The following is a 20,760-nucleotide window of genomic DNA, read 5'->3' as shown; positions in this document are numbered from 1 at the left end:
TGATCAGTGAGGAGGCTGCACGCAGGAGATACTGATGAAGGCCCTCCTTGATGTACCAGGCCAGATGAGAAATGCTGGGAAGGGCATATCCTCATTTGACCTTTTTGAGTACTTGGTACAGCAGGTTCAGAGGGAGAGTTGAATTCTTCCAATATGGGTTGCATTTTTGTCATATGTCCTTTGTAATTTGAATGCAGAATATGTAATGCAGTATGTAATGTGTAAAGGTTTGTGATACATATCTTCCCCCTTTTTTCTTGCTTTTACTGGATTGATTATTTTCTTAAATTATTTTCTTTTTATGGTCTGAACAAACCTTTTATCACTACAGTGCATTTCTCGTTGTCCCATCTTGGGTTTTTGCTTTGACTTATCTGTAACTTTTTACACGTTTCAGCTAAAAAAAATACAAAAAAAGAAAAAATAAACAAACAAAAAGTTGCATGTATATTTTGTACTATGCAAGAGAGAGAAAGCAAGGTTAGCAAAGTGGTAACAATTACTGAATTCAGGCAGAAGGTTTGCAGATGTTCAACATGCCTTTTCCCTAATTCTTTTGTGTGAAAAATTTTAAACTAATATGTTCCAGACCCTGGCTTCTAGGACATATCTCTCAATCTCTAAAATCCCTGTGGGTTGCTGAATCATAAGCTCTTGCTTTCTGTTCTACTTTGAATATTGTCTTTGTTTCTGACACCAGGGGATGGCTCGCTTTTTGAGTTTTGCTGCTTGTCCAGAATTTATTTCTCTTGATAGCAAGAGATAGCCTTTCTATGTCAGTTCAGTCTTGTGTTTCTATTCATGAACTCTGTCTTCAGATTTTTTCCTTTGGTCTGACTAGAATATTTACTGAGTAATGTTTTCAGAAAGGTTCATGTGTACTGTATTTGTGCATGTCTAATATCAATTCTTTTACCTCTCCTGTGGGAATTATGTTTGGGATCTAGAGTTCTGGCATCAGTTTTTATTCCCAAGAATTGTTCAGACTTTGCTCCACTGTGTTGGGGCACTGAGTATTGTTGATTAAAAGTCCTCTGGAGTTTTTTTCCCCTCTGTTTCCTGTATAGAAAACATTTTCCCCGTTTTTTGTCTTCTGTCTAGAATATTATAAGATATCCTCTTTGTCTTTGGAATTCAGAAGTTTCATTAAGTTATATCAAGGAGGTTTGACTTTTTTGTTTTTGTTTTTAATATTATTTGGCATTCACGGGGCCCTTTGCTTTGAAGACCCAAGTCTTTTTTCAGTTCAGGGATCTTTTTTCTACCACATACTAAAATATATTCTGCCATATTCCATGGACAATTGGAGAAGCCTCACTGTAAGAATAACAATATAATAAAATAGAAATTCAATCAGAACTGTAGAAAATAAATGTATCTATTATAAGAACCGGGATGGTAGCCAAGGATGAGTTTCAAATTTGGCTGTGAGCTTTCTAGTTGGCAAAGAAATCATTAGTTTCAAATTGACTGTGTTCCTCTTTTGCAAGCATTAAAAAAAATTAATTATTTTAAATTTGTTTAAGGTGTGCATGCTATTGTAAAAAAAGAGGAGTAAAAAAAGGAGATTCACTTGACATTTTACCAACTGTGCTGAGCCATTGTTAATATTTTACTATTTATCTTTTCAGACTGTGAATATTTGTTTGAGTGTATTTGTACATGAGAGAGAAAGACACATGCACGCAGAGAAACAGATTGATTATACATATTGTTCTTGAATTTGTTTTTAATTATGAATGTCATTCAATTATTTAGCCATCATTGAATAGAGGTCTACTTCATTGAAAGAACTCTAGTGTATTGTTAAGCCATATTTTATTAAACAATCTTCCTTTTGGAAATTTTAGTTTCCCATTTTTCCCTATTAATATTGCTGTCATGGCTATGGAATACAAAAGTAAATATAAGGGGAAGAAGGTCTGAATAATTATAGCACAAAGGCATGAGCATTATGATTAAAAAGATTTCTTGAAAAACTACTCAACTTCATTATAAATCAATGAAATTCAAACTAAAGCAATGAGATACCATTTTTCTCTTTAATAGGGAATATTACCAAAGGTTAAGAAATACACATCCAGTGTTTTGCTACTGTTCTGAGCAATAAGCAATATCTTTAGTGGGATTTTGATTGGAAGTCTTTCTGGCTTTATTAAAATCAATCCCAGGCTTAGAAATTTATCTTAAGAAAATAATTCCATAATTGTGCAAAGTTGCAAAGATAGTGTAAAAGAATGTTTGTTATAACATGAGGCATTACTAGGAGTAACTAAAGCTAAATGACTCCAAAGGAGATTTATTAAATATGATATATTCATGTACTGGAATATTATGCAGCCATCAAAACGATGATGTCAGCCTACATTTATGGACATGGAATTCATGATTTTTTTTTAAGTGAAGTGGGGGAGGGGGAAGTTTTAACCACTTTAATTTTTTATGTAAAAATGTTTTCTTTATATACAGAAAAATTTTGGTGAGCTGAATTCCACACATAGCAGTGATTATATTTGCATGAGGTGTTTAGGGGTGAACTGTATTTTCATTTTTATAGTTTTCTGTATTTTCTTAATTTTTCTTACAATGATTATATATTTCCTTTTTAGTTAAGAAAATGAAAGCTCTTTCATAGGGTACATTCATTCCTTTTGAATCAGTGATCCCATTTCTTGCACTGTATCCTAAGTGATCAAAAAGGTAGACAGAAAATCATTTTCAAAAATGTAGTCTTCTCGCAGTATTTCCTATATGGCACCCATCTCCATTGAGTTCCCCAAGCCAAAAGCCATCATTCTTGAGTCTTCTCACTTATTCTGTACCCCCTATTCACAGGTGAACATACCTGTCATCTCTGCCTTTAAAATATCTCAGTGTGCGTGATTCTGCTACCATGCCAGTGCAGACTGCCATCACCTTCCTCCAGGAAGACTGTGGCAGCCTCCTAATTGGCTGCTCTATACCTGTCTTTGTTCTGTTTTCCTCTGCCCCCAATTACAGCCCATTTGTCACACAACCATCCCCCAGTGATCCTTAGAAGAAATTCCAAACACATTCTTATATCTTACAAGATGCCACATGATGTGGCCCCTGCCCACCTCATTTCCTCCCATTGTAGCACTCTCCCCTAGTTCCCTCTTGCCTAGGCCACACTTGTTCTTTATCTGCAAACACACGAAGCTTACTCCTGCCTTAGTGCCTTTGTAATGGCTCTTCTTTCTAGGTGGAATCATCTTTATATGCATGTTTTTTCATGGCCAGCTCTTGTGTGTTATTTAGATCTCATGTTTAATTTTATTTCCTCACCACCCAGTTTAAAATATCAGGTTGTTCACTCATACTACACATTGCCTTGTTTTTGTATATTTTCTTACAGTTCTCATTACTCCCAATACTTTATTTGGTTACTTGGTTATTGTCAGTGTTGGCTACTAGAATGTAAACCTTGTGAAAATTGGACTCTTATCTGGCATGTTCCCCGTAACCCTGAGTCTTGACCTTTGCATGGTAATACACAGTGGATACTCAGTAGATATTGTCTGAGTGAGTCAGTGAAGTTCATTACAACATTATGCATAGCACTCAAATGAGTCCCAGAACTTCAGTAGCTGAGGTCTGGTGTTTCAAAGAGCCTTTTAAGGGCAGTGCTTCTTCCACTTTTTGTTTATAGCCCCTCTGCAGTTTTCTCTTGGATTTGGCTTGAGTACACTGGTGGCTGACCTGGGAGATGAAGCTGAATAACAGTACAACCTGCTGTACACAGAAATGCTGTATACCCTGCTGACCTCTGCTTTGTTACTAGATCAGGCCTGGCTCTACTGGAAGAGCTGCCCTCTCAGTTACTCAGCCCACCCACACATAGGTTTCTTCAGACCCTTTCCCACCCAGGCACATCTTCCATCCTGCTTGTTTCTCTTGCTCTTCTTTTTTCATCCTTTTCTAAGGACTCGCAGGATACATTTGTTAGCCATCCTTGTATATGTTGATGTCATTTTTCTTTATTCTCAGTGCAACAGAGACTTACATGTTTCATTTATTTTAGGATGGGAGAGCTTGTTTGAAACCACAGTTTCTGAAGAAGAAAATCAGGAAGTAATGAATCAACTCATAGGTGATGGTCCTTTTGACTTCAAGTTGGGAGAAATTTACATAAATGAGGAAAAACTAGAGAATCAGCAAGGCAAAAAGAACAGACCTTTGAGGGGAGTCTTAGTTACCATCAAGAAAACCTGTATGAAGGAGAAGAGCTTTACAGGTATTGACCTTGGGGAAAATCTTGATCTAAAATTATCACTTATTAGAAAACCCAGAATTGTTTCCAGAGGAAGGAAACCCTGTTCACAGCAGTATTCAATTCTATTTAAACAGCTGGGAATCAACACAGTGCGTAAGTGTTACAAGTGTAGTATCTGCGGGAAAATCTTCCTCCACAGTTCTTCTCTGAGTAAACATCAGAGAATCCATACTGGAGAGAAGCTCTATAAATGTAAGGAATGTAGGAAAGCTTTTAGCCAAAGCTCATCTCTAACTCAGCACTTGAGAGTTCATACTGGAGAGAAGCCTTATATATGTAGTGAATGTGGAAAAGCCTTCAGTTTCACTACATCTCTCATTGGACATCAGAGAATGCATACTGGAGAGAGACCCTATAAATGTAATGAATGTGGAAAAACATTTAAAGGTAGTTCATCCCTTAATAATCACCAGCGAATTCATACTGGAGAAAAGCCCTACAAGTGTAATGAATGTGGGAGAGCCTTTAGCCAGTGCTCATCTCTCATTCAGCATCATAGAATTCATACTGGAGAGAAACCGTATGAATGTAGTCAGTGTGGGAAAGCCTTTACTTCAATATCGCGGCTAAGTAGACACCATAGAATTCATACTGGAGAGAAACCCTTTAATTGTAATGAGTGTGGAAAAGTATTTAGTTACCACTCAGCTCTTATTATACATCAGAGAATTCACACTGGTGAGAAACCTTATGCCTGTAAAGAATGTGGGAAAGCCTTCAGCCAAAGCTCAGCTCTTATACAACATCAAAGAATTCATACTGGAGAAAAACCTTACAAATGTAATGAATGTGGGAAAGCTTTCTCCTGGATTTCACGGCTTAATATACACAACAGAATCCATACTGGAGAGAAACCATATAACTGTAAGGAATGTGGAAAGGCCTTCAGTTCCCACTCAGCAGTTAATACTCATCGAAAAATTCATACTGGAGAGAAACCTTATAAATGTAATGACTGTGAAAAAGCCTTCAACCAAAGCTCAGCTCTCATTCAGCACCAGAGAATTCATACTGGAGAGAAACCATATAACTGTAAAGTATGTGGGAAAGCCTTTAGACAGAGTTCATCCCTTATGACACATACGAGAATTCATACAGGAGAAAAGCCTTATAAATGTAAAGAATGTGGGAAAGCTTTCAGTCAGAGCTCATCCCTTACAAATCATCAGAGGACTCATACTGGAGAAAAACTATAAGTTAAATGCATGGGGAAAAACCTTCCAACTGAAGTTAATTCCACATGAAATATCAAAGAATTCATCTTGGGGAGAAAATCATGAAGATTAGTTAATTGTGAATTAAACTTCAGAATTTAGACCTCATCAAACATCAGAGACTTTATGATGCAAGATAACCTTAGGAATATTAGGAAAGCTTCTATAAGATGTTGTTTTCATATATTCTTAAGTTATTACTGACTATAAAATAGAAAATTTGTCAGGTCAAAGGGTTAGTATTTTATTTTCTTTCTAGTGATGTATGATAACAGCCACCAGCTTTCACAGGCATCACTGGGAAGCATGTTGATTTATGGAAAAGTGCAGCCATAAAATCCAGACTTCAGATTAATCTAGTATTCTATTTTTTTGAAACTGCATTTGAGTGTTACGCAAGCCAGTTGTACTAAGAAGAATGTATTGGAGAGGAAATGTAAGCAGGTGACCTGGAGCTACCTCACTGTCACTAAAATTTGTTTTTGTAAGAGTTTAAAAGCAACTTCTGTACTTGGTGGTTGTTAAAACTTTTGAGTTATTTCTCCCCTGCTTCCTAAGCCATTCACCTGAAAGTAAAATCACTCTGTAAACTGCAGGTATAAGTCCTTTGAGTTTTCTCCCCAACTATTCCAAACTCTGAATCAGATCTAAAGTCACATGATTTCAAATCACGGAAGGCATGATATTTCACTTGTTTTTCTCATAAGTTGATTACCTTTGCTGTATTAAGCTGAGAATTAGAGGTTGTTTAGATAACTGCTTTTGCAAGTTAATTTACTGATAAATGTTGTTAAAAATCATCTTGCAATGTAGCCATAGGGAGTATGACTCTTGGCCCCCAGGTTGTACCTGCTTCCTTGAGTTCTCTGGTTACCAGCCACCAGTAAGGCCCAGGAACAACATGGAACTTGGGTTGTCCTAGGAAGTCAAGTGAACAAGATAACTTTCACTCTTAAATTCTACCTTCACCTCCATCACGTGATGCTCTCTCCCTTGCACACTCTGAGGGCCACTAGACAAAAATTCAGGCTCTAAGTTCAGATGCTTTTTCCTCCAAAAAATGGGCTATGTGTTTTAACAAGTTATTTATCCCAGTAAAGCATTTCTAAAATGTGAACAATAATTTGAGCAAGCTAAAAACAAGTCATACTAAAATTGTTGAGCTTCACAGAAGTTCAGAGGTTAACATCCAGTTTTGCCAATTTTATCAGGAGTAGACAAGCAGTTAAGGACAGGAATACTCATTTCATTTTAAAAACTGTTAGTTTTTTTTTCTATTTGCCAAGGTGCTAAAACAAAACAAAACAAAAACTCCAAAATGTTATTATTTCGGATGGAGATTTAGCAAAGCAAAAATCAGTGAATTCAGCTTTGCCTCCTAGGGCTAATCAGTCTCATTGTTTCAGACTTGTGAGGAACAAACTCTTCTGGGTCATTTAGTACTCTACCTGCAATGTCTCTTTCCCAACAACCATTCTTTTAAATTCTCTAATTACCTAAGGAAAATTCCTAGGAAACACATAACTTCCCTATCTTAGTTTGGAGTGCTATACCAAAATACCAGAGACTGGGTAGCTTATAAACAACAGAAATTTATTTCTCACGATTATGGCTGGGGAGTCCAAGATCAAGGCACCAGCATGGCTGTATTGTGGTTAACCCTCTTCCTGGTTCATGTCTGGTGACTTCTCACTGTGTCCTCACATGGTGAGGGAGCTGTCAGGGACCTCTTTTATAAGGTCATTGATCTATTCATGAGGGAGGTACCCTCATGATCATCATCACCCAATGCCCCACTTCCTAATACCATCACCTTTGGAGTTGAATTTCAACATGAATTTTGAGGGGACACAAACTTTCAGACAATAGCATTCCCTAAGTATCAATAGTCCTAAAATCATCAAAAAATTAAATAAAATCACGCAAAATATTAAGCCTAGTTATTTTTAAGGCGAGGTCTATCAAACTTGAGTGTAACAGATTAAGTCTTTTGCAGGATCTTTCAGATGATTCTAATATAACCCAGTACAAAAATCAGACAAGGAAAATACAAGACAGAAAAATTGCAGGCCAATATCATCTATCAACAGAAATGTAAAAATCCAAACAAAGCATTAGCAAATGTAAACCAAAGTACCTAAACATAGATAACACATGATAAATACAGAATTTTCATGGGAATGCATGGGTTATTTTAACATTAGGAAACTTACAGGTGCTGTGCACTACCTTAATATTAACGGAAGTCCATATGTTCATCTCAATACATGTAGGAAAAAACCCAAAATACTCAGTACCTACTCATGATAAAAACTTTTAGCCAAGCAGCAGTAGAAAGGAACTTTCTAACCAGATAAAAAGGTATTTAACAAAAAACCTGCTGAAAAAAATAATAAAAGGTTAGAAGTATTCATGACATGATGAGTATGGGGAAAGAATGAACTACCCAATAATGGTTCTAAGAAGCAGAAATGGTTCATGCACATACAAAAAAAAAAAAAAAAAAAAATGGATGCCTACCCTCACCATATCAAGAGTTATATGATTTTGGAAGAATATGTAAGGAATAACTTTATGACCTCAAGATAGGGAAGGATTTTTTAAAACAGGATACAAATAAGGTATATAAAATATTTATATTATTTGCTCACATTGAAATAAGGAACTTATGCTTATCAAAATATACCAAAAAGGAAATGAAAAATCAAGACACAAAACAGAAGGAAATCTTTCCACAGCATGCCCAATATGTTTTCTGGAAATTTTGAATAATTTGTATGGATCAATTAAAAAGAAAAACTTGGGACTTCCCTGGTGGCACAGTGGATAAGACTCCGCACTCCCAATGCAGGGGACGTGGGTTCAATCCCTGTTCAGGGAACTAGATCCCACATGCATGCTTCAACTAGGGAGCTGGTGAGCTGCAACTACGGAGCCTGCCTGCCACAGCTAAGACCCGGCACAACCAAATAAATAGTAAAAAATTAATAAAGAACAACAACAAAAAAGAAAAACAATAGAAAAAAGTGATCTGAATACATGACTACTTATTTCATAGAAGAGGAAATACAAATTTCCAAAAACATGAAAAGATGCTTAACTTCATTAGTTTAAAAATGTAGATTAGGACCACAGGCATGATTTTAAAGTACACATGAGCAAATATAAGATGTATGACAATACTGAGTTTTGGAATGTATGTGGAATAACTGGCATTCATACTCTACTAGTGGGAGTATAAATTGATACAGGTCATGACATCTTGCAAAGTTGAACACCTGCTTGTTGTAATACACAGGCACCTATACATGCTACATAAATGTTTGCAGATGAGCACCAAGAATTATGTGTAAAGACATACTGATCATAATAGCAAATATTTGGAAGTAGTCTTCTGAATGTCCATTAGTAGGAGAATGGATACACTTTAGAGTATTAACACGGTAAACAGCAATGAAAATTGATGAACCAAAGCTATATACAAAACTTTGATGAATTGTAAAACATGCTGAATTCTAAAGTCATAGGAAGCTACATGTGGTATATCATTTTTTTGCAAAATTAAGTTTATACTAAGTGATATGTACATGTAGTGAAGATCATAAAAACAGCAAGTGATTGGATGAGACAGTGTTTTAGTTATTGTTAACCCCCAAAATGCAGAAGACTGCAAATAAGAAAAAAGAGTTTGTTTGAGGTCCTAAGAATTGCAACTCGAGAGGCATAGATTCTAGCAGCCACTCAAATATGTTCGGAGGGAAATAAAAAATGGCTAGGGTTTATAAAAACAACAGACAAAAACATCCCAGTAACATTATATACACGTTATTTTTAGAGAACTACGATTGGTGGCATTCAGTCACTTGGGGACAGCAGATTGGTTGCTAAGCTGTGGTCTCGAGGGAGAAAAGAAAACAAGTTCCATAAAAAAAAAAAGTTCCAGATGGTCTCAGGATGGCTGTGTCAAAAGTTTGTATTGCATCTGGGGGTGGATGTGTGTAAGTTCTACTTCCTTAGTGGCCTCCTGGCTCCATTTTAGATCCCTTTGACATAAGTAACTCCATTTTGTTGTTCATGGTCCACATTATCCACTACTGTGTAACAACTCTCCCCAAAATTTACTGGCTTAAAAAACAAGTTATTAATATCTGTCTTGGTTCCACGTTTGGGCTCAGCTGGGCAATTCTTACTTAGAGTGTCTAATGTGTTTGCGTTCAAGTGGCAGCTGGGGCTAAAGGCACGACTGGGCTTGATACCCAAGGTGGCGGGCCGTTGTTGATGACTGCCAGGTGGGAGCATAGTTGGGCTTCTGTGTGGCTTGAGCTTCTCACAGAAAGGTGGCTGGTTTCTGAGAGGGAGTGTCCCTAGAGCAAGCATTCTGAGCGACGTAGGTAGAAGTGGCAAATCTTATAACTCAGTTTTGGAAGTCACAACATTAATTCTGCTGAATATTATTGATCAAAAATTATTCACAGATTTGGCCCAGATTCAAGGGGAGAAGATTATAGAAGGGCATTAATACCAGGGGGCATGGTTCATTGGGTGACCATATTTGGTGACTACCACATAAACACAAAATTCTGGATGGTAATTACCTCAGGGTGTGAGGCAAGGAAATGACTTGGGAAGGAGCAGAGAATTCCTCAGCTTGCTTGATGCCTGAAAGAGGCTCCCTTGTCAAGAAGAGGCTGCCCAGGCCAGCTAGAATGATGGCCAGTGTGTATGTCAGTAAAAATAATTAAGTATAAATTTTTGGTCCAACACTGTACTGCGTGATTTGAGAGAGAATAAAGCAGACATCTTCATGCCTGATCACCCTGGATAAAGTGAACATGTAGTTTAAGATAAAGTTTAAGGAACAAATAGTTTAAGGATAAAGTTTAGGATAAAGTTTAAGATGTAATGACCTCAGATGTTGTACCAAGGGCTATTCCAAAGTGATTAACATTCTTCAGGCCACTGTTAAATTTAAATGTGTCTCATTAACAGAACCATCAACATCTCCCTCCTGTCTGCACCTTCCCCTTCTCATTCATCTCCCTAGATCACCAGAGGAAGAGAATATTGGTTCCTATCACAAGTAAGGAAACGTAGTAAACCAAAACATGTGCATCATAAGAGAACAAGGCAAAGAAGTAACAATCATCATTAAGCTATCGATAGGTTTTTCTTTACCTAATTTCTCTTATTCTCAGAGACTTGTTCAGAATCTAGGCAAAAGAGAAAAATGTCCATTTTCATAGCTTCTTAATAGGCCATTTTCAAAGCAGCCTGAAAAAGCAAACTATGCTTTAAGTTTTGTGATAATTGACATGCCTGATATATTTACAGTGTTCAAAGTGATTAAATTATTTAAAATATTCATCTTTTCAAGCGCTTTGGGTTACATTATCAAACATGTTTTCTCATGAAGAGATCTGTGAAATGAATAGATCATTTTATTTCTCAGCTGTCGCTCCATTGAATTTATCAAATATTTCCTCATGATTAGATTTTGCTTTTTGGTAAGAAAGTCACCAAAGTAATATGATATTCATCTCAGTACATTATATTATCACATTAGGAGGCTTGTGATGTTGAGTTAACCTGTTCCTGGGAAATTTAACTTTGCTCTGTTGGTTAAGGTGGTATCAACCTAATTTCCCACTGTAAAGTTACCGTTTTTCTCATCGTAATCTTTAGTACCTTGAGAGGAAATCCTAGAGTGTATGCATGTATATTTTTACTGGTCAAACTCCCCTCCACTAGTTTTAGCATCTATTGATGGCACTTGCTGTAATCAATTATTATTATAATGGTTTCCAAATGGAAATTATCTAATTCCATCATTCCTTCTACACTTATTAACTGGCTTTCTACTTTAGGGAAGAGTTTTATCTTCTATTTGTTTCTATGACTCTGGAAGCACAGTTTCTTATTATATTCAATGGACTGTAATCTGCTAATATTATTTATTTTGATGCTGAAATTGTCACATACTTAGCCTCTGAGATTCCCTGCAAGCTGGTATCTGTGTCCTTTCTGTCACAACAAGCTTGGAATTGTGTCCAAGATTTGTAATTCAAGTACACCTACTTCTTGCTGTGTAGCAAAGTATGATTTATTAACTAGATGACTTGAGGGTTGGGGAGAAGAATTGTGGGGTCAAAAATAAGTGGGGGGATTTTCTCTTTTTCTTCTGCAGTATCTTATATTTCCTCCTCTTGCTACTTTCCCCCTTGAAACATGGTTTCCACACCTCTATTTTCTGTTAACAATGTTCCCCCGAAGCATTACCTTCCCACTAATGCCTCCTTGCATCCTGCATATACTTAAAAAAATTTTGTAAAATATTTATAGCTTAAAATGTATCATTTAACCATTTTAACGTGTACAGTAGCATTGAGTGCATTCACAATGTGGGTGTAACTATCACCAAAATGTATTTCTAGAACTTTTTCTTCATCTCAAACAGAAACCCTGTACTCATTGAGTAACTCTCCATTTTCCCCTTCCCTCAGCCCTTGGTAACCTCTATTCTGCTTTCTGTCTCCAATAATTTGCCTTTTCTAGCTAGTTCATATAAGTGGAATCATACAATATATTTCTTTTTGTGTTTGGCTTATTTCACTTAGGGTAATGTCTTAAAGATTCATCCACGTTGTAGCATGTTATCAGGATTTCCTTCCTTTTTTAAAGGCTGAATAAAATTCCATTGTATGTATAGACCACATTTTGTTTGTCCATTCATCTGTCAATGGACATTTGAGTTGCTTCCACCTTTTGGCTATTGTAAATAATGCTGCCATGAGCACTGGCATACAAGTATCTGTTTGACTCCGTGCTTTCAATTACTTTCCCTATAGTTTTGCCTTTATAGAATATCGTATGTCTGGCTGCTTTTTCTTAGGCTAGTACATTTGAGATTTCCCCCATGTTGTTGTATCAGTATTTTGCACCTTTTAATTGCTGAGTGGTAGTCCATTATATGAATGTACCACAGTTTGTTTATCCATTCTCCACTTGAGGAACAATTGGGTTATTTCCGATTTTTGGAAGTTATGAATAAAGCTGCTACAAACAATTGGATACAGGTTTTTGTGTGAACATTAAGTTTTCATTACTCCTCGTGTAAATACCTAAGAGTGTGGGATTGCATAGTTATTTGAGAAGTGAATATTAACCTTTATAAGACACCGTCAAACTGTTTTCCACAGCGGCTGCAGCATTTCACATTCTCATCAGCAATGCACAAGGGTTCTAGTTTGAATGTGGATTCTTCTACATCTTCACCAACACTTGTTAACAGTTGCTATTTTTTTTTTATATATAATAGCCATTCTAACAGGTGTGAAGTGGTATCTCATTGTGGTTATGAGTTGTGTTCCTCTAATGACTAGGGATATTGAGCATCTTTTAAGATGCTTATTGGCCATTTGTATATCTTATTTGGAGAGCTGTCTATTTGAAACCTTTGCCCATTTTTGTTTTTTTTAACCATTTATTTAATGATTTTAATTAATTAATTATGACTGCGCTGGGTCTTAGTTGCAGCACACAGGATCTTCGTTGCGGCATGCAGCATATTTTTTAGTTGCAGCATGCGGTCTTCTTAGTTGCAGCATGCGAACTCTTAGTTGCAGCAGGCATGCGGGATCTAGTTCTCTGACCAGGGATCGAACCCAGGCCCCCTGCATTAGGAGCACAGAGTCTTACCCACTGGACCACCAGGGAAGTCCCCGGCCCATTTTTTAATTGCATTGTTTTGTTGTTGTTGTTATTGAGCTATGGAAGTTGTTTATATGTCCTGCATGTACTTTTAAGTACTTACATATAGTTCTCTTATACACTGTAAACTTTTGCATATTTTCACACATAGGCTGTACTTTCTCTTTCTGGTGGTGGTTTTAATATCAATTTTAGGAACACCACTACCTCTTCTCTTTTCTGTTGCATATTCTTTATTGTTTTTTTAAAGGATATGATGGAAGTTTTAGATTATACCACCATCGCTACCTCACCTCCAAGAATTACCTGAAGAAACATTTTTGTTATCCAATTTCCACAGAATTTCTTCCTGATTTTTATTTCTCTTTATTCCAACAATATTCTTTAAGTGCTTATTATGTGCCATATCCAAAAAAGTTTGTTGTTTCTGTAACAGAGCAAAACCTTGTCATGCCTGTGGCAAGAAGTCTAAAAGCAGCCAGTGCTCCAACATTTGCTTTGTGATCTCTGCTTCAGTAGCAAGATATGGGCAAAGGGAAACAAGCTAGCAGAGCTTCAGTTTCTTTCAAGCAAATAGATTATACACAATAAAAAATTGTATGTTTTCATGACTCACCCCATAAAAGTTGTGATGGAAAAACCAGGATAGAATTACAGCTTGGATTCCTGTTCTTCAATACCATCCAGCCTGCACATTTCTTCACTTAGGTCAATGGGATTATTTTTTCTAAACAAATATTTGCAGTCATTCTTAAATGTGCTTTTACAAAAATCCTTTAAACTTCTATGAGTTCATACAGGACAGGAAGATATAAATAACTTATTGCATGTTTCTATCACTCAGGTTTGCAGTAGTATCTGTATGGCATTTTAAACAGTATACACCCTTGTGTCTCCCCAATCTAGCCAGTCCATCAACCTCAATTCCACATGTACACAGGGATGGATGTTGTTAAGATAATCAGCTGATTAAGAGAATAAGATGGAAGAGGAGCTGTAATTTAATTTTAAACACTATGCATGTACTTCAATTTAGCCTTTCAAATTTTGAATACTTGGGAAGAATTCCCATTTTCCGTTTTCTAAAATTATTCTTTTAATTTCCCCATTGTACAGAAAAGGAAGGGAAAAAGGGAGGAAGGGAGGGAGGAAGGAAGGAAAAAAATAGTCCACCTTCAGTTACACCACAATGGACCCAAGGAACCTGCTGGGTCAGGATATTGGGTTACTTACTATTTCATGGATATCATATGCAGTGCAGACATTTTTTCAAACAAAGTAGATGGTCACTTCTTTTAAAAGGATAAACTACATTAGAAAGAGAAAGTGGAGAAGGATAGTCACTTTGTAAACTGGATTCTGTAAGCTTGGAAGATAAATTTGAAGATTCCTCCCAGAAAATGGAGGAAAGGACAAAGAATTAAGTGTGAGGTTTGCACATTGACATGAAAGCCAGACATCAAGAATAACCGTTTAATATGTTGCCAATGAAGAAAGCAGAAAAAAATAGAACAGAGTCTTATCCTTTCTTTGTGCCCCAGACAATAATAATGGAAAAAACCCAGATCATAAATAAATGAAAAAGAAATGAAGGAAACAATAACAAAGATCAATAAAACTAAATGCTGGTTCTTTGAGAAAATAAACAAAATAGATAAACCATTAGCCAGACTCATCAAGAAAAAAAGGGAGAAGACTCAAATCAATAGGATTAGAAATGAAAAAGGAGAAGTAACAACTGACACTGCAGAAATACAAAAGATCATGAGAGATTACTACAAGCAACTCTATGCCAATAAAATGGACAACCTGGAAGAAATGAACAAATTCTTAGAAATGTACAACCTGCCAAGACTGAATCAGGAAGAAATAGAAAATATGAACAGACCAATCACAAGCACTGAAATTGAAACTGTGATTAAAAATCTTCCAACAAACAAAAGCCCAGGACCAGATGGCTTCACAGGTGAATTCTATCAAACATTTAGAGAAGAGCTAAAACCTATCCCTCTCAAACTCTTCCAAAATATAGCAGAGGGAGGAACACTCCCAAATTCATTCTACAAGGCCACCATCACCTTGATACCAAAACCAGAAAAGGATGTCACAAAGAAAGAAAACTACAGGCCAATATCACTGATGAACATAGATGCCAAAATCCTCAACAAAATACTAGCAAACAGAATCCAACAGCACATTAAAAGGACAATACACCATGATCAAGTGGGATTTATTCCAGGAATGCAAGGATTCTTCAATATACGCAAATCAATCAATGTGATAAACCATATTAACAAATTGAAGGAGAAAAACCATATGATCATCTCAATAGATGCAGAGAAAGCTTTTGACAAAATTCAACACCGATTTATGATAAAATCCCTGCAGAAAGCAGGCATAGAGGGAACTTTCCTCAACATAATAAAGGCCAAATATGACAAGCCCACAGCCAACATCATCCTCAATGGTGAAAGCTGAAAGCATTTCCACTAAGATCAGGAACAAGACAAGGTTGCCCACTCTCACCATTCTTATTCAACATAGTTTTTGAAGTTTTAGCCACAGCAATCAGAGAAGAAAAGGAAATAAAAGGAATCCAAATCAGAAAAGAAGAAGTAAAGCTGTCACTGTTTGCAGATGACATGATACTATACATAGAGAATCCTAAAGATGCTACCAAAATACAACTACAGCTAATCAATGAATTTGGTAAAGTTGCAGGATACCAAATTAATGCACAGAAATCTCTGGCATTCCTATACACTAATAATGAAAATCTGAAAGTGAATTCAAGAAAACACTCCCATTTACCATTGCAACAAAAAGAATAAAATATCTAGGAATAAACCTACCTAAGGAGACAAAAGACCTGTATGCAGAAAATTATAAGACACTGATGAAAGAAATTAAAGATGATACAAATAGATGGAGAGATATACCATGTTCTTGGATTGGAAGAATCAACATTGTGAAAATGACTCTACTACCCAAAGCAATCTACAGATTCAATGCAATCCCTATCAAACTACCACTGGCGTTTTTCACAGACCTAGAACAAAAAATTACACAATTTGTATGGAAACACAAAAGACCCCAAATAGCCAAAGCAATCTTGAGAACGAAAAATGGAGCTGGAGGAATCAGGCTCCCTGACTTCAGACTATACTACAAAGCTACAGTAATCAAGACAGTATGGTACTGGCACAGAAACAGAAAGATAGATCAATGGAACAGGATAGAAAGTCCAGAGATAAACCCATGCACATATGGTCACCTTATCTTTGATAAAGGAGGCAGGATTGTACAGTGGAGAAAGGACAGCCTCTTCAATAAGTGGTGCTGAGAAAACTGGACAGGTACATGTAAAAGTATGAGATTAGATCACTCCCTAACACCATACACAAAAATAAGCTCAAAATGGATTAAAGACCTAAATATAAGGCCAGAAACTATCAAACTCTTAGAGGAAAACATAGGCAGAACACTTTATGACATAAATCACAGCAAGATCCTTTTTGACCCACCTCCTAGAGAAATGGAAATAAAAACAAAAATAAACAAATGGGACCTAATGAAACTTCAAAGCTTTTGCACAGCAAAGGAAACCATAAACAAGACCAAAAGACAACCCTCAGAATGGGAGAAAATACTTGCAAATGAAGCAACTGACAAAGGATTAATTTCCAAAATTTACAAGCAGCTCATGCAGCTCAATAACAAAGAAACAAACAACCCAATCCAAAAATGGGCAGAAGACCTAAATAGACATTTCTCCAAAGAAGATATACAGACTGCCAACAAACATATGAAAGAATTCTCAACATCATTAATCATTAGGGAAATGCAAATCAAAACTACAATGAGATATCATCTCACACCAGTCAGAATGGCCATCATCAAAAAATCTAGAAACAATAACTGCTGGAGAGGCTGTGGAGAAAAGGGAACCCTCTTTCACTGCTGGTGGGAATGTGAATTGGTACAGCCACTATGGAGAACAGTACGCAGATTCCTTAAAAAGCTACAAATAGAACTACCATATGACCCAGCAATCCCACTACTGGGCATATACCCTGAGAAAACCATAATTCAAAAAGAGTCATGTACCAAAATGTTCATTGCAGCTCTATTTTCAATAGCCTGGAGTTGGAAACAACCTAAGTGTCCATCATCGGATGAATGGATAAAGAAGATGTGGCACATATATACAATGGAATATTACTCAGCCATAAAGAGAAACGAAATTGAGCTATTTGTAATGAGGTGGATAGACCTAGGGTCTGTCATACAGAGTGAAGTAAGTCAGAAAGAGAAAGACAAATACCATATGCTAACACATATATATGGAATTTAAGAAAAAAAAATGTCATGAAGAACCTAGGGGTAAGACAGGAATAAAGACACAGACCTACTGGAGAACGGACTTGAGGATGTGGGGAGGGGGAAGGGTGAGCTGTGACAAAGCGAGAGAGAGGCATGGACATATATACACTACCAAACGTAAGGTAGATAGCTAGTGGGAAGCAGCCGCATAGCACAGGGATATCAGCTCGTTGCTTTGTGACCGCCTGGAGGGGTGGGATAGGGAGAGTGTGAGGGAGGGAGATGCAAGAGGGAAGAGATATGGCAACATATGTATATGTATAACTGATTCACTTTGTTATAAAGCAGAAACTAACACACCATTGTAAAGCAATTATACCCCAATAAAGATGTTAAAAAAAATAATAATAATGGAAAAAACCAATTGCTAGATACAGGGAAAAAAATAGAAATACTTAAAGATACAGGAAATAAAGGGGGGGTTTATAAAAGTCAATGTACAGAAATAAATAAACAGAAGAAGATTACCTATAAGAGAAGAAAAATGAAATTGGCCTCAGATATCTCCAGAAAACTAAGTAAAAGAGGCCCATGGAATAACTGAGAGGACACAAATAAAAACTAGGCTGTATCAATGTGAAAAAACCCAGAAATGTCAAGACCAAAAGAGAAAATTAAGGAAGTGATGGTATAGACATGGTCAATAGAGAAACAGATTAAATATAAATTTAATTACAAATAAATATAAATTATAAAACTCAAGGAAATTGCCAAAATTCATAGTTGAGAGAGAAAATGGAATATGGAAGTACTAAAATTAGATAGGCCTATTAGCTCATATTTTTTAAAATTTTAAATGGGACAGAAAATTAAATTGCATTTGGTTTAAAGTGTAAGAAATTAATAAACAGAAAACTCAATTAAATAGAAATGGAGACTAGAAGGGAGTGCTCTCACCCCTACAATAGGAAGAGCCCAACAGGAAAAGAAAAGACTTCCCCTTCTTTCCTGGAAGGAGCTCAGCCAATGAGAGTCTGTTAGGACTCAGCCAATGAAAAAGCCATGGGCTCTTTCTTTATAGCCCTCTCAACTTCCTTTTCCCCTCTATAAAAAAGTTCTCCTCTCCATTTTTGCTGAGGACTTGCACAACCATATTTACAGACCCCAAATTGCAATTCTTTGCTAATCCTGAATAAACACATTTTCGCTGGAGAAAAAACTGGCAGTCTATTTGTTTTAGGTCAACAAAAGGAAGTCAAGAGATAAGCTAATCCTTAATTTTTATAACCAGAAAAACAGAACATAAAGAATATTTTTTAAAGTGTAATATTACCAGGACAATTTAAAAGGAATATATATAATTCATAGTTGAAAAACATTATATTCCAATGTTCTTAACATCTTCATCTTTTCCATATTTTGAATTTTTACTTTTTCCAACCACTTCTCATAACTTCTACTCAGTCCAAACTGCTGTTTTCTCTCACAGATTTACCACAATAGCCTTCTAACTAGTCCTAGTCTCTCTACTTCTTACTTTGAACTTTTAGTTTATTCTCGGCACAGCAGTCAGCATGATCACTAAAAAAAAATGGACATAAGAGTATGTCTCTCCAGTGCCCAGAGCATTCTCTTGAGAATAAAATCCAGTGACATAATGACAAATAAGAGCCTATAAATTCTAGTCCTCTTGCCGCTGATCCCCTTCTTCTCTTTCCCTCCTTATTTCTGTTTTCCTTATTGTTCCTTAAACACGCCAGGCATGCTCCCACCTCAGGGCATCTGCTTGTTAGTCTATCAGAAAGCCTTTCCCCAGATATTTAGCTTGGCTCACTTCTCATCTTCTGCAGGTTCTTCTTCAAATGTCACCTTGTTGGTCAAATGTTTCATAATCACTTTGTGTAAAATTGTAAAATTCCTCTCCCACCAAGGTTCCTATTCCCCTTTCTTGTTCTTGTTAGTACTCATCACTTTCCAAACACATACTATTTATTTATTTACTTTACTGAAGTATAGTTGATTTACAATGTTGTGTTAGTTTCTGGTGTACAGAAAAGTGATTCAGCTATGCAGCTATACATATTCTTTTTCAGATTATTTTCCTTTATAGTTTATTACACAATATTGAATATAGTTCCCTGTGTTATACAGTAGGACCTTGTTTATTTTATATATAGTAGTTTGTATCTGCTAGTCGCAAACTTCTGATTTATCCCTCCTCCACCCCTTTTCCCTTTGGTGTAACTATAAATTTGTTTTCTGTGTCTGTGAGTCTGTTTCTGTTTTGTAAATAAATTCATTTGTATCATTTTTTAGATTCCACATATAAATGATATCATATGGTATTTGTTTTTCTCTGCCTGACTTACTTCACTTAGTATGATAATCTCTAGGTCTATCCATGTTGCTGCAAATGGCATTATTTCATTCTTTTTTATGGCTGAGTTATTTTTGTTATTATTTTTCTTCTTTCTCTCCCATGAGAATTTAAGCTGCATGAATGCAGAGGTTTTGCCAGGTTTATTTACTGGTCTATTTCTAGCATCTACAACAATGCCAGGCGCAAGACAGGTGTTAAATATACTTTTCTTTGTTCAATGAATGAATAATGGAATCATACAGCAGTGAAAATGAAGTTTTCATATATCAAGATAGGTGAACCTAATAAGTGTTCATGTTGAGCATGTAAGTCACAGAAGAACATATAGCAGATTCTGTTTATATAAATATCAAACACCTTGCAAAAGTAAACACTTACTGTTTTAGGGACACATACATATTGAGACAGACTGGGACTGGGACCTTTTGCTGTAGTGCTGCAATGCTTGCACCTGGGCACACCTCTCCTCCAGCAACAAAGTACAAAGAAACTATATGGGACTAAAAATAACTGCTTGCATGTGCAGTTGGAGCAAATTCTGGACAAAAGATATAAAGAGACCAAAAAACCCAACTACCACTTTTGAAGAGCCCAGAGCAAAAGCAAGCTACTGCCCATGTCCCCTGCACACAACACCATCTAAGGGGTGGGCAAACCACCTAAGCCACCCCTCCCGCTGGACCCCCTGGACACACCCCTACCCTCACCCCATATAAGGAACAAGCTACCCCTCCCCCCAAGCAAGTGAGCAAGGAAACCTGTTACTTGTTCTTGCTCCCCACTGCTGCAGCAGGGGCCCCAATAAAGCCTTGCCTGAATTTCTTGTCTGGCCTTTTGTCAAT

The 20,760-nt window shown here is 36.5% G+C and overlaps 1 protein-coding gene across 6 annotated transcripts in view; it reads left to right on the top strand.

Annotated features, from left to right (window-relative positions):
* Positions 1–20,760, top strand: part of LOC101338161 (uncharacterized) — a 63,305-nt gene that overhangs the window by 4,838 nt on the left and 37,707 nt on the right. For 3 of the 6 annotated variants that reach the window (XM_033855083.2, XM_073802908.1, XM_073802909.1), the window contains one exon: positions 4,043–20,728. The exons of 2 other annotated variants lie outside the window; for them this stretch is intronic. In XM_033855083.2, the coding sequence (XP_033710974.2) occupies positions 4,043–5,490 (1,448 nt within the window). In that variant the 3' untranslated portion in view covers positions 5,491–20,728. Of the gene's footprint in view, positions 1–4,042; positions 20,729–20,760 lie in introns of those variants that run through there. One more of the 6 variants, XM_073802910.1, reaches the window with a different exon arrangement.

The sequence above is a fragment of the Tursiops truncatus genome, chromosome 3, assembly GCF_011762595.2.
Source record: "Tursiops truncatus isolate mTurTru1 chromosome 3, mTurTru1.mat.Y, whole genome shotgun sequence".
Taxonomy (NCBI): Eukaryota; Metazoa; Chordata; class Mammalia; order Artiodactyla; family Delphinidae; genus Tursiops; species Tursiops truncatus.
This window is presented reverse-complemented; position numbering and strand designations above follow the sequence as displayed.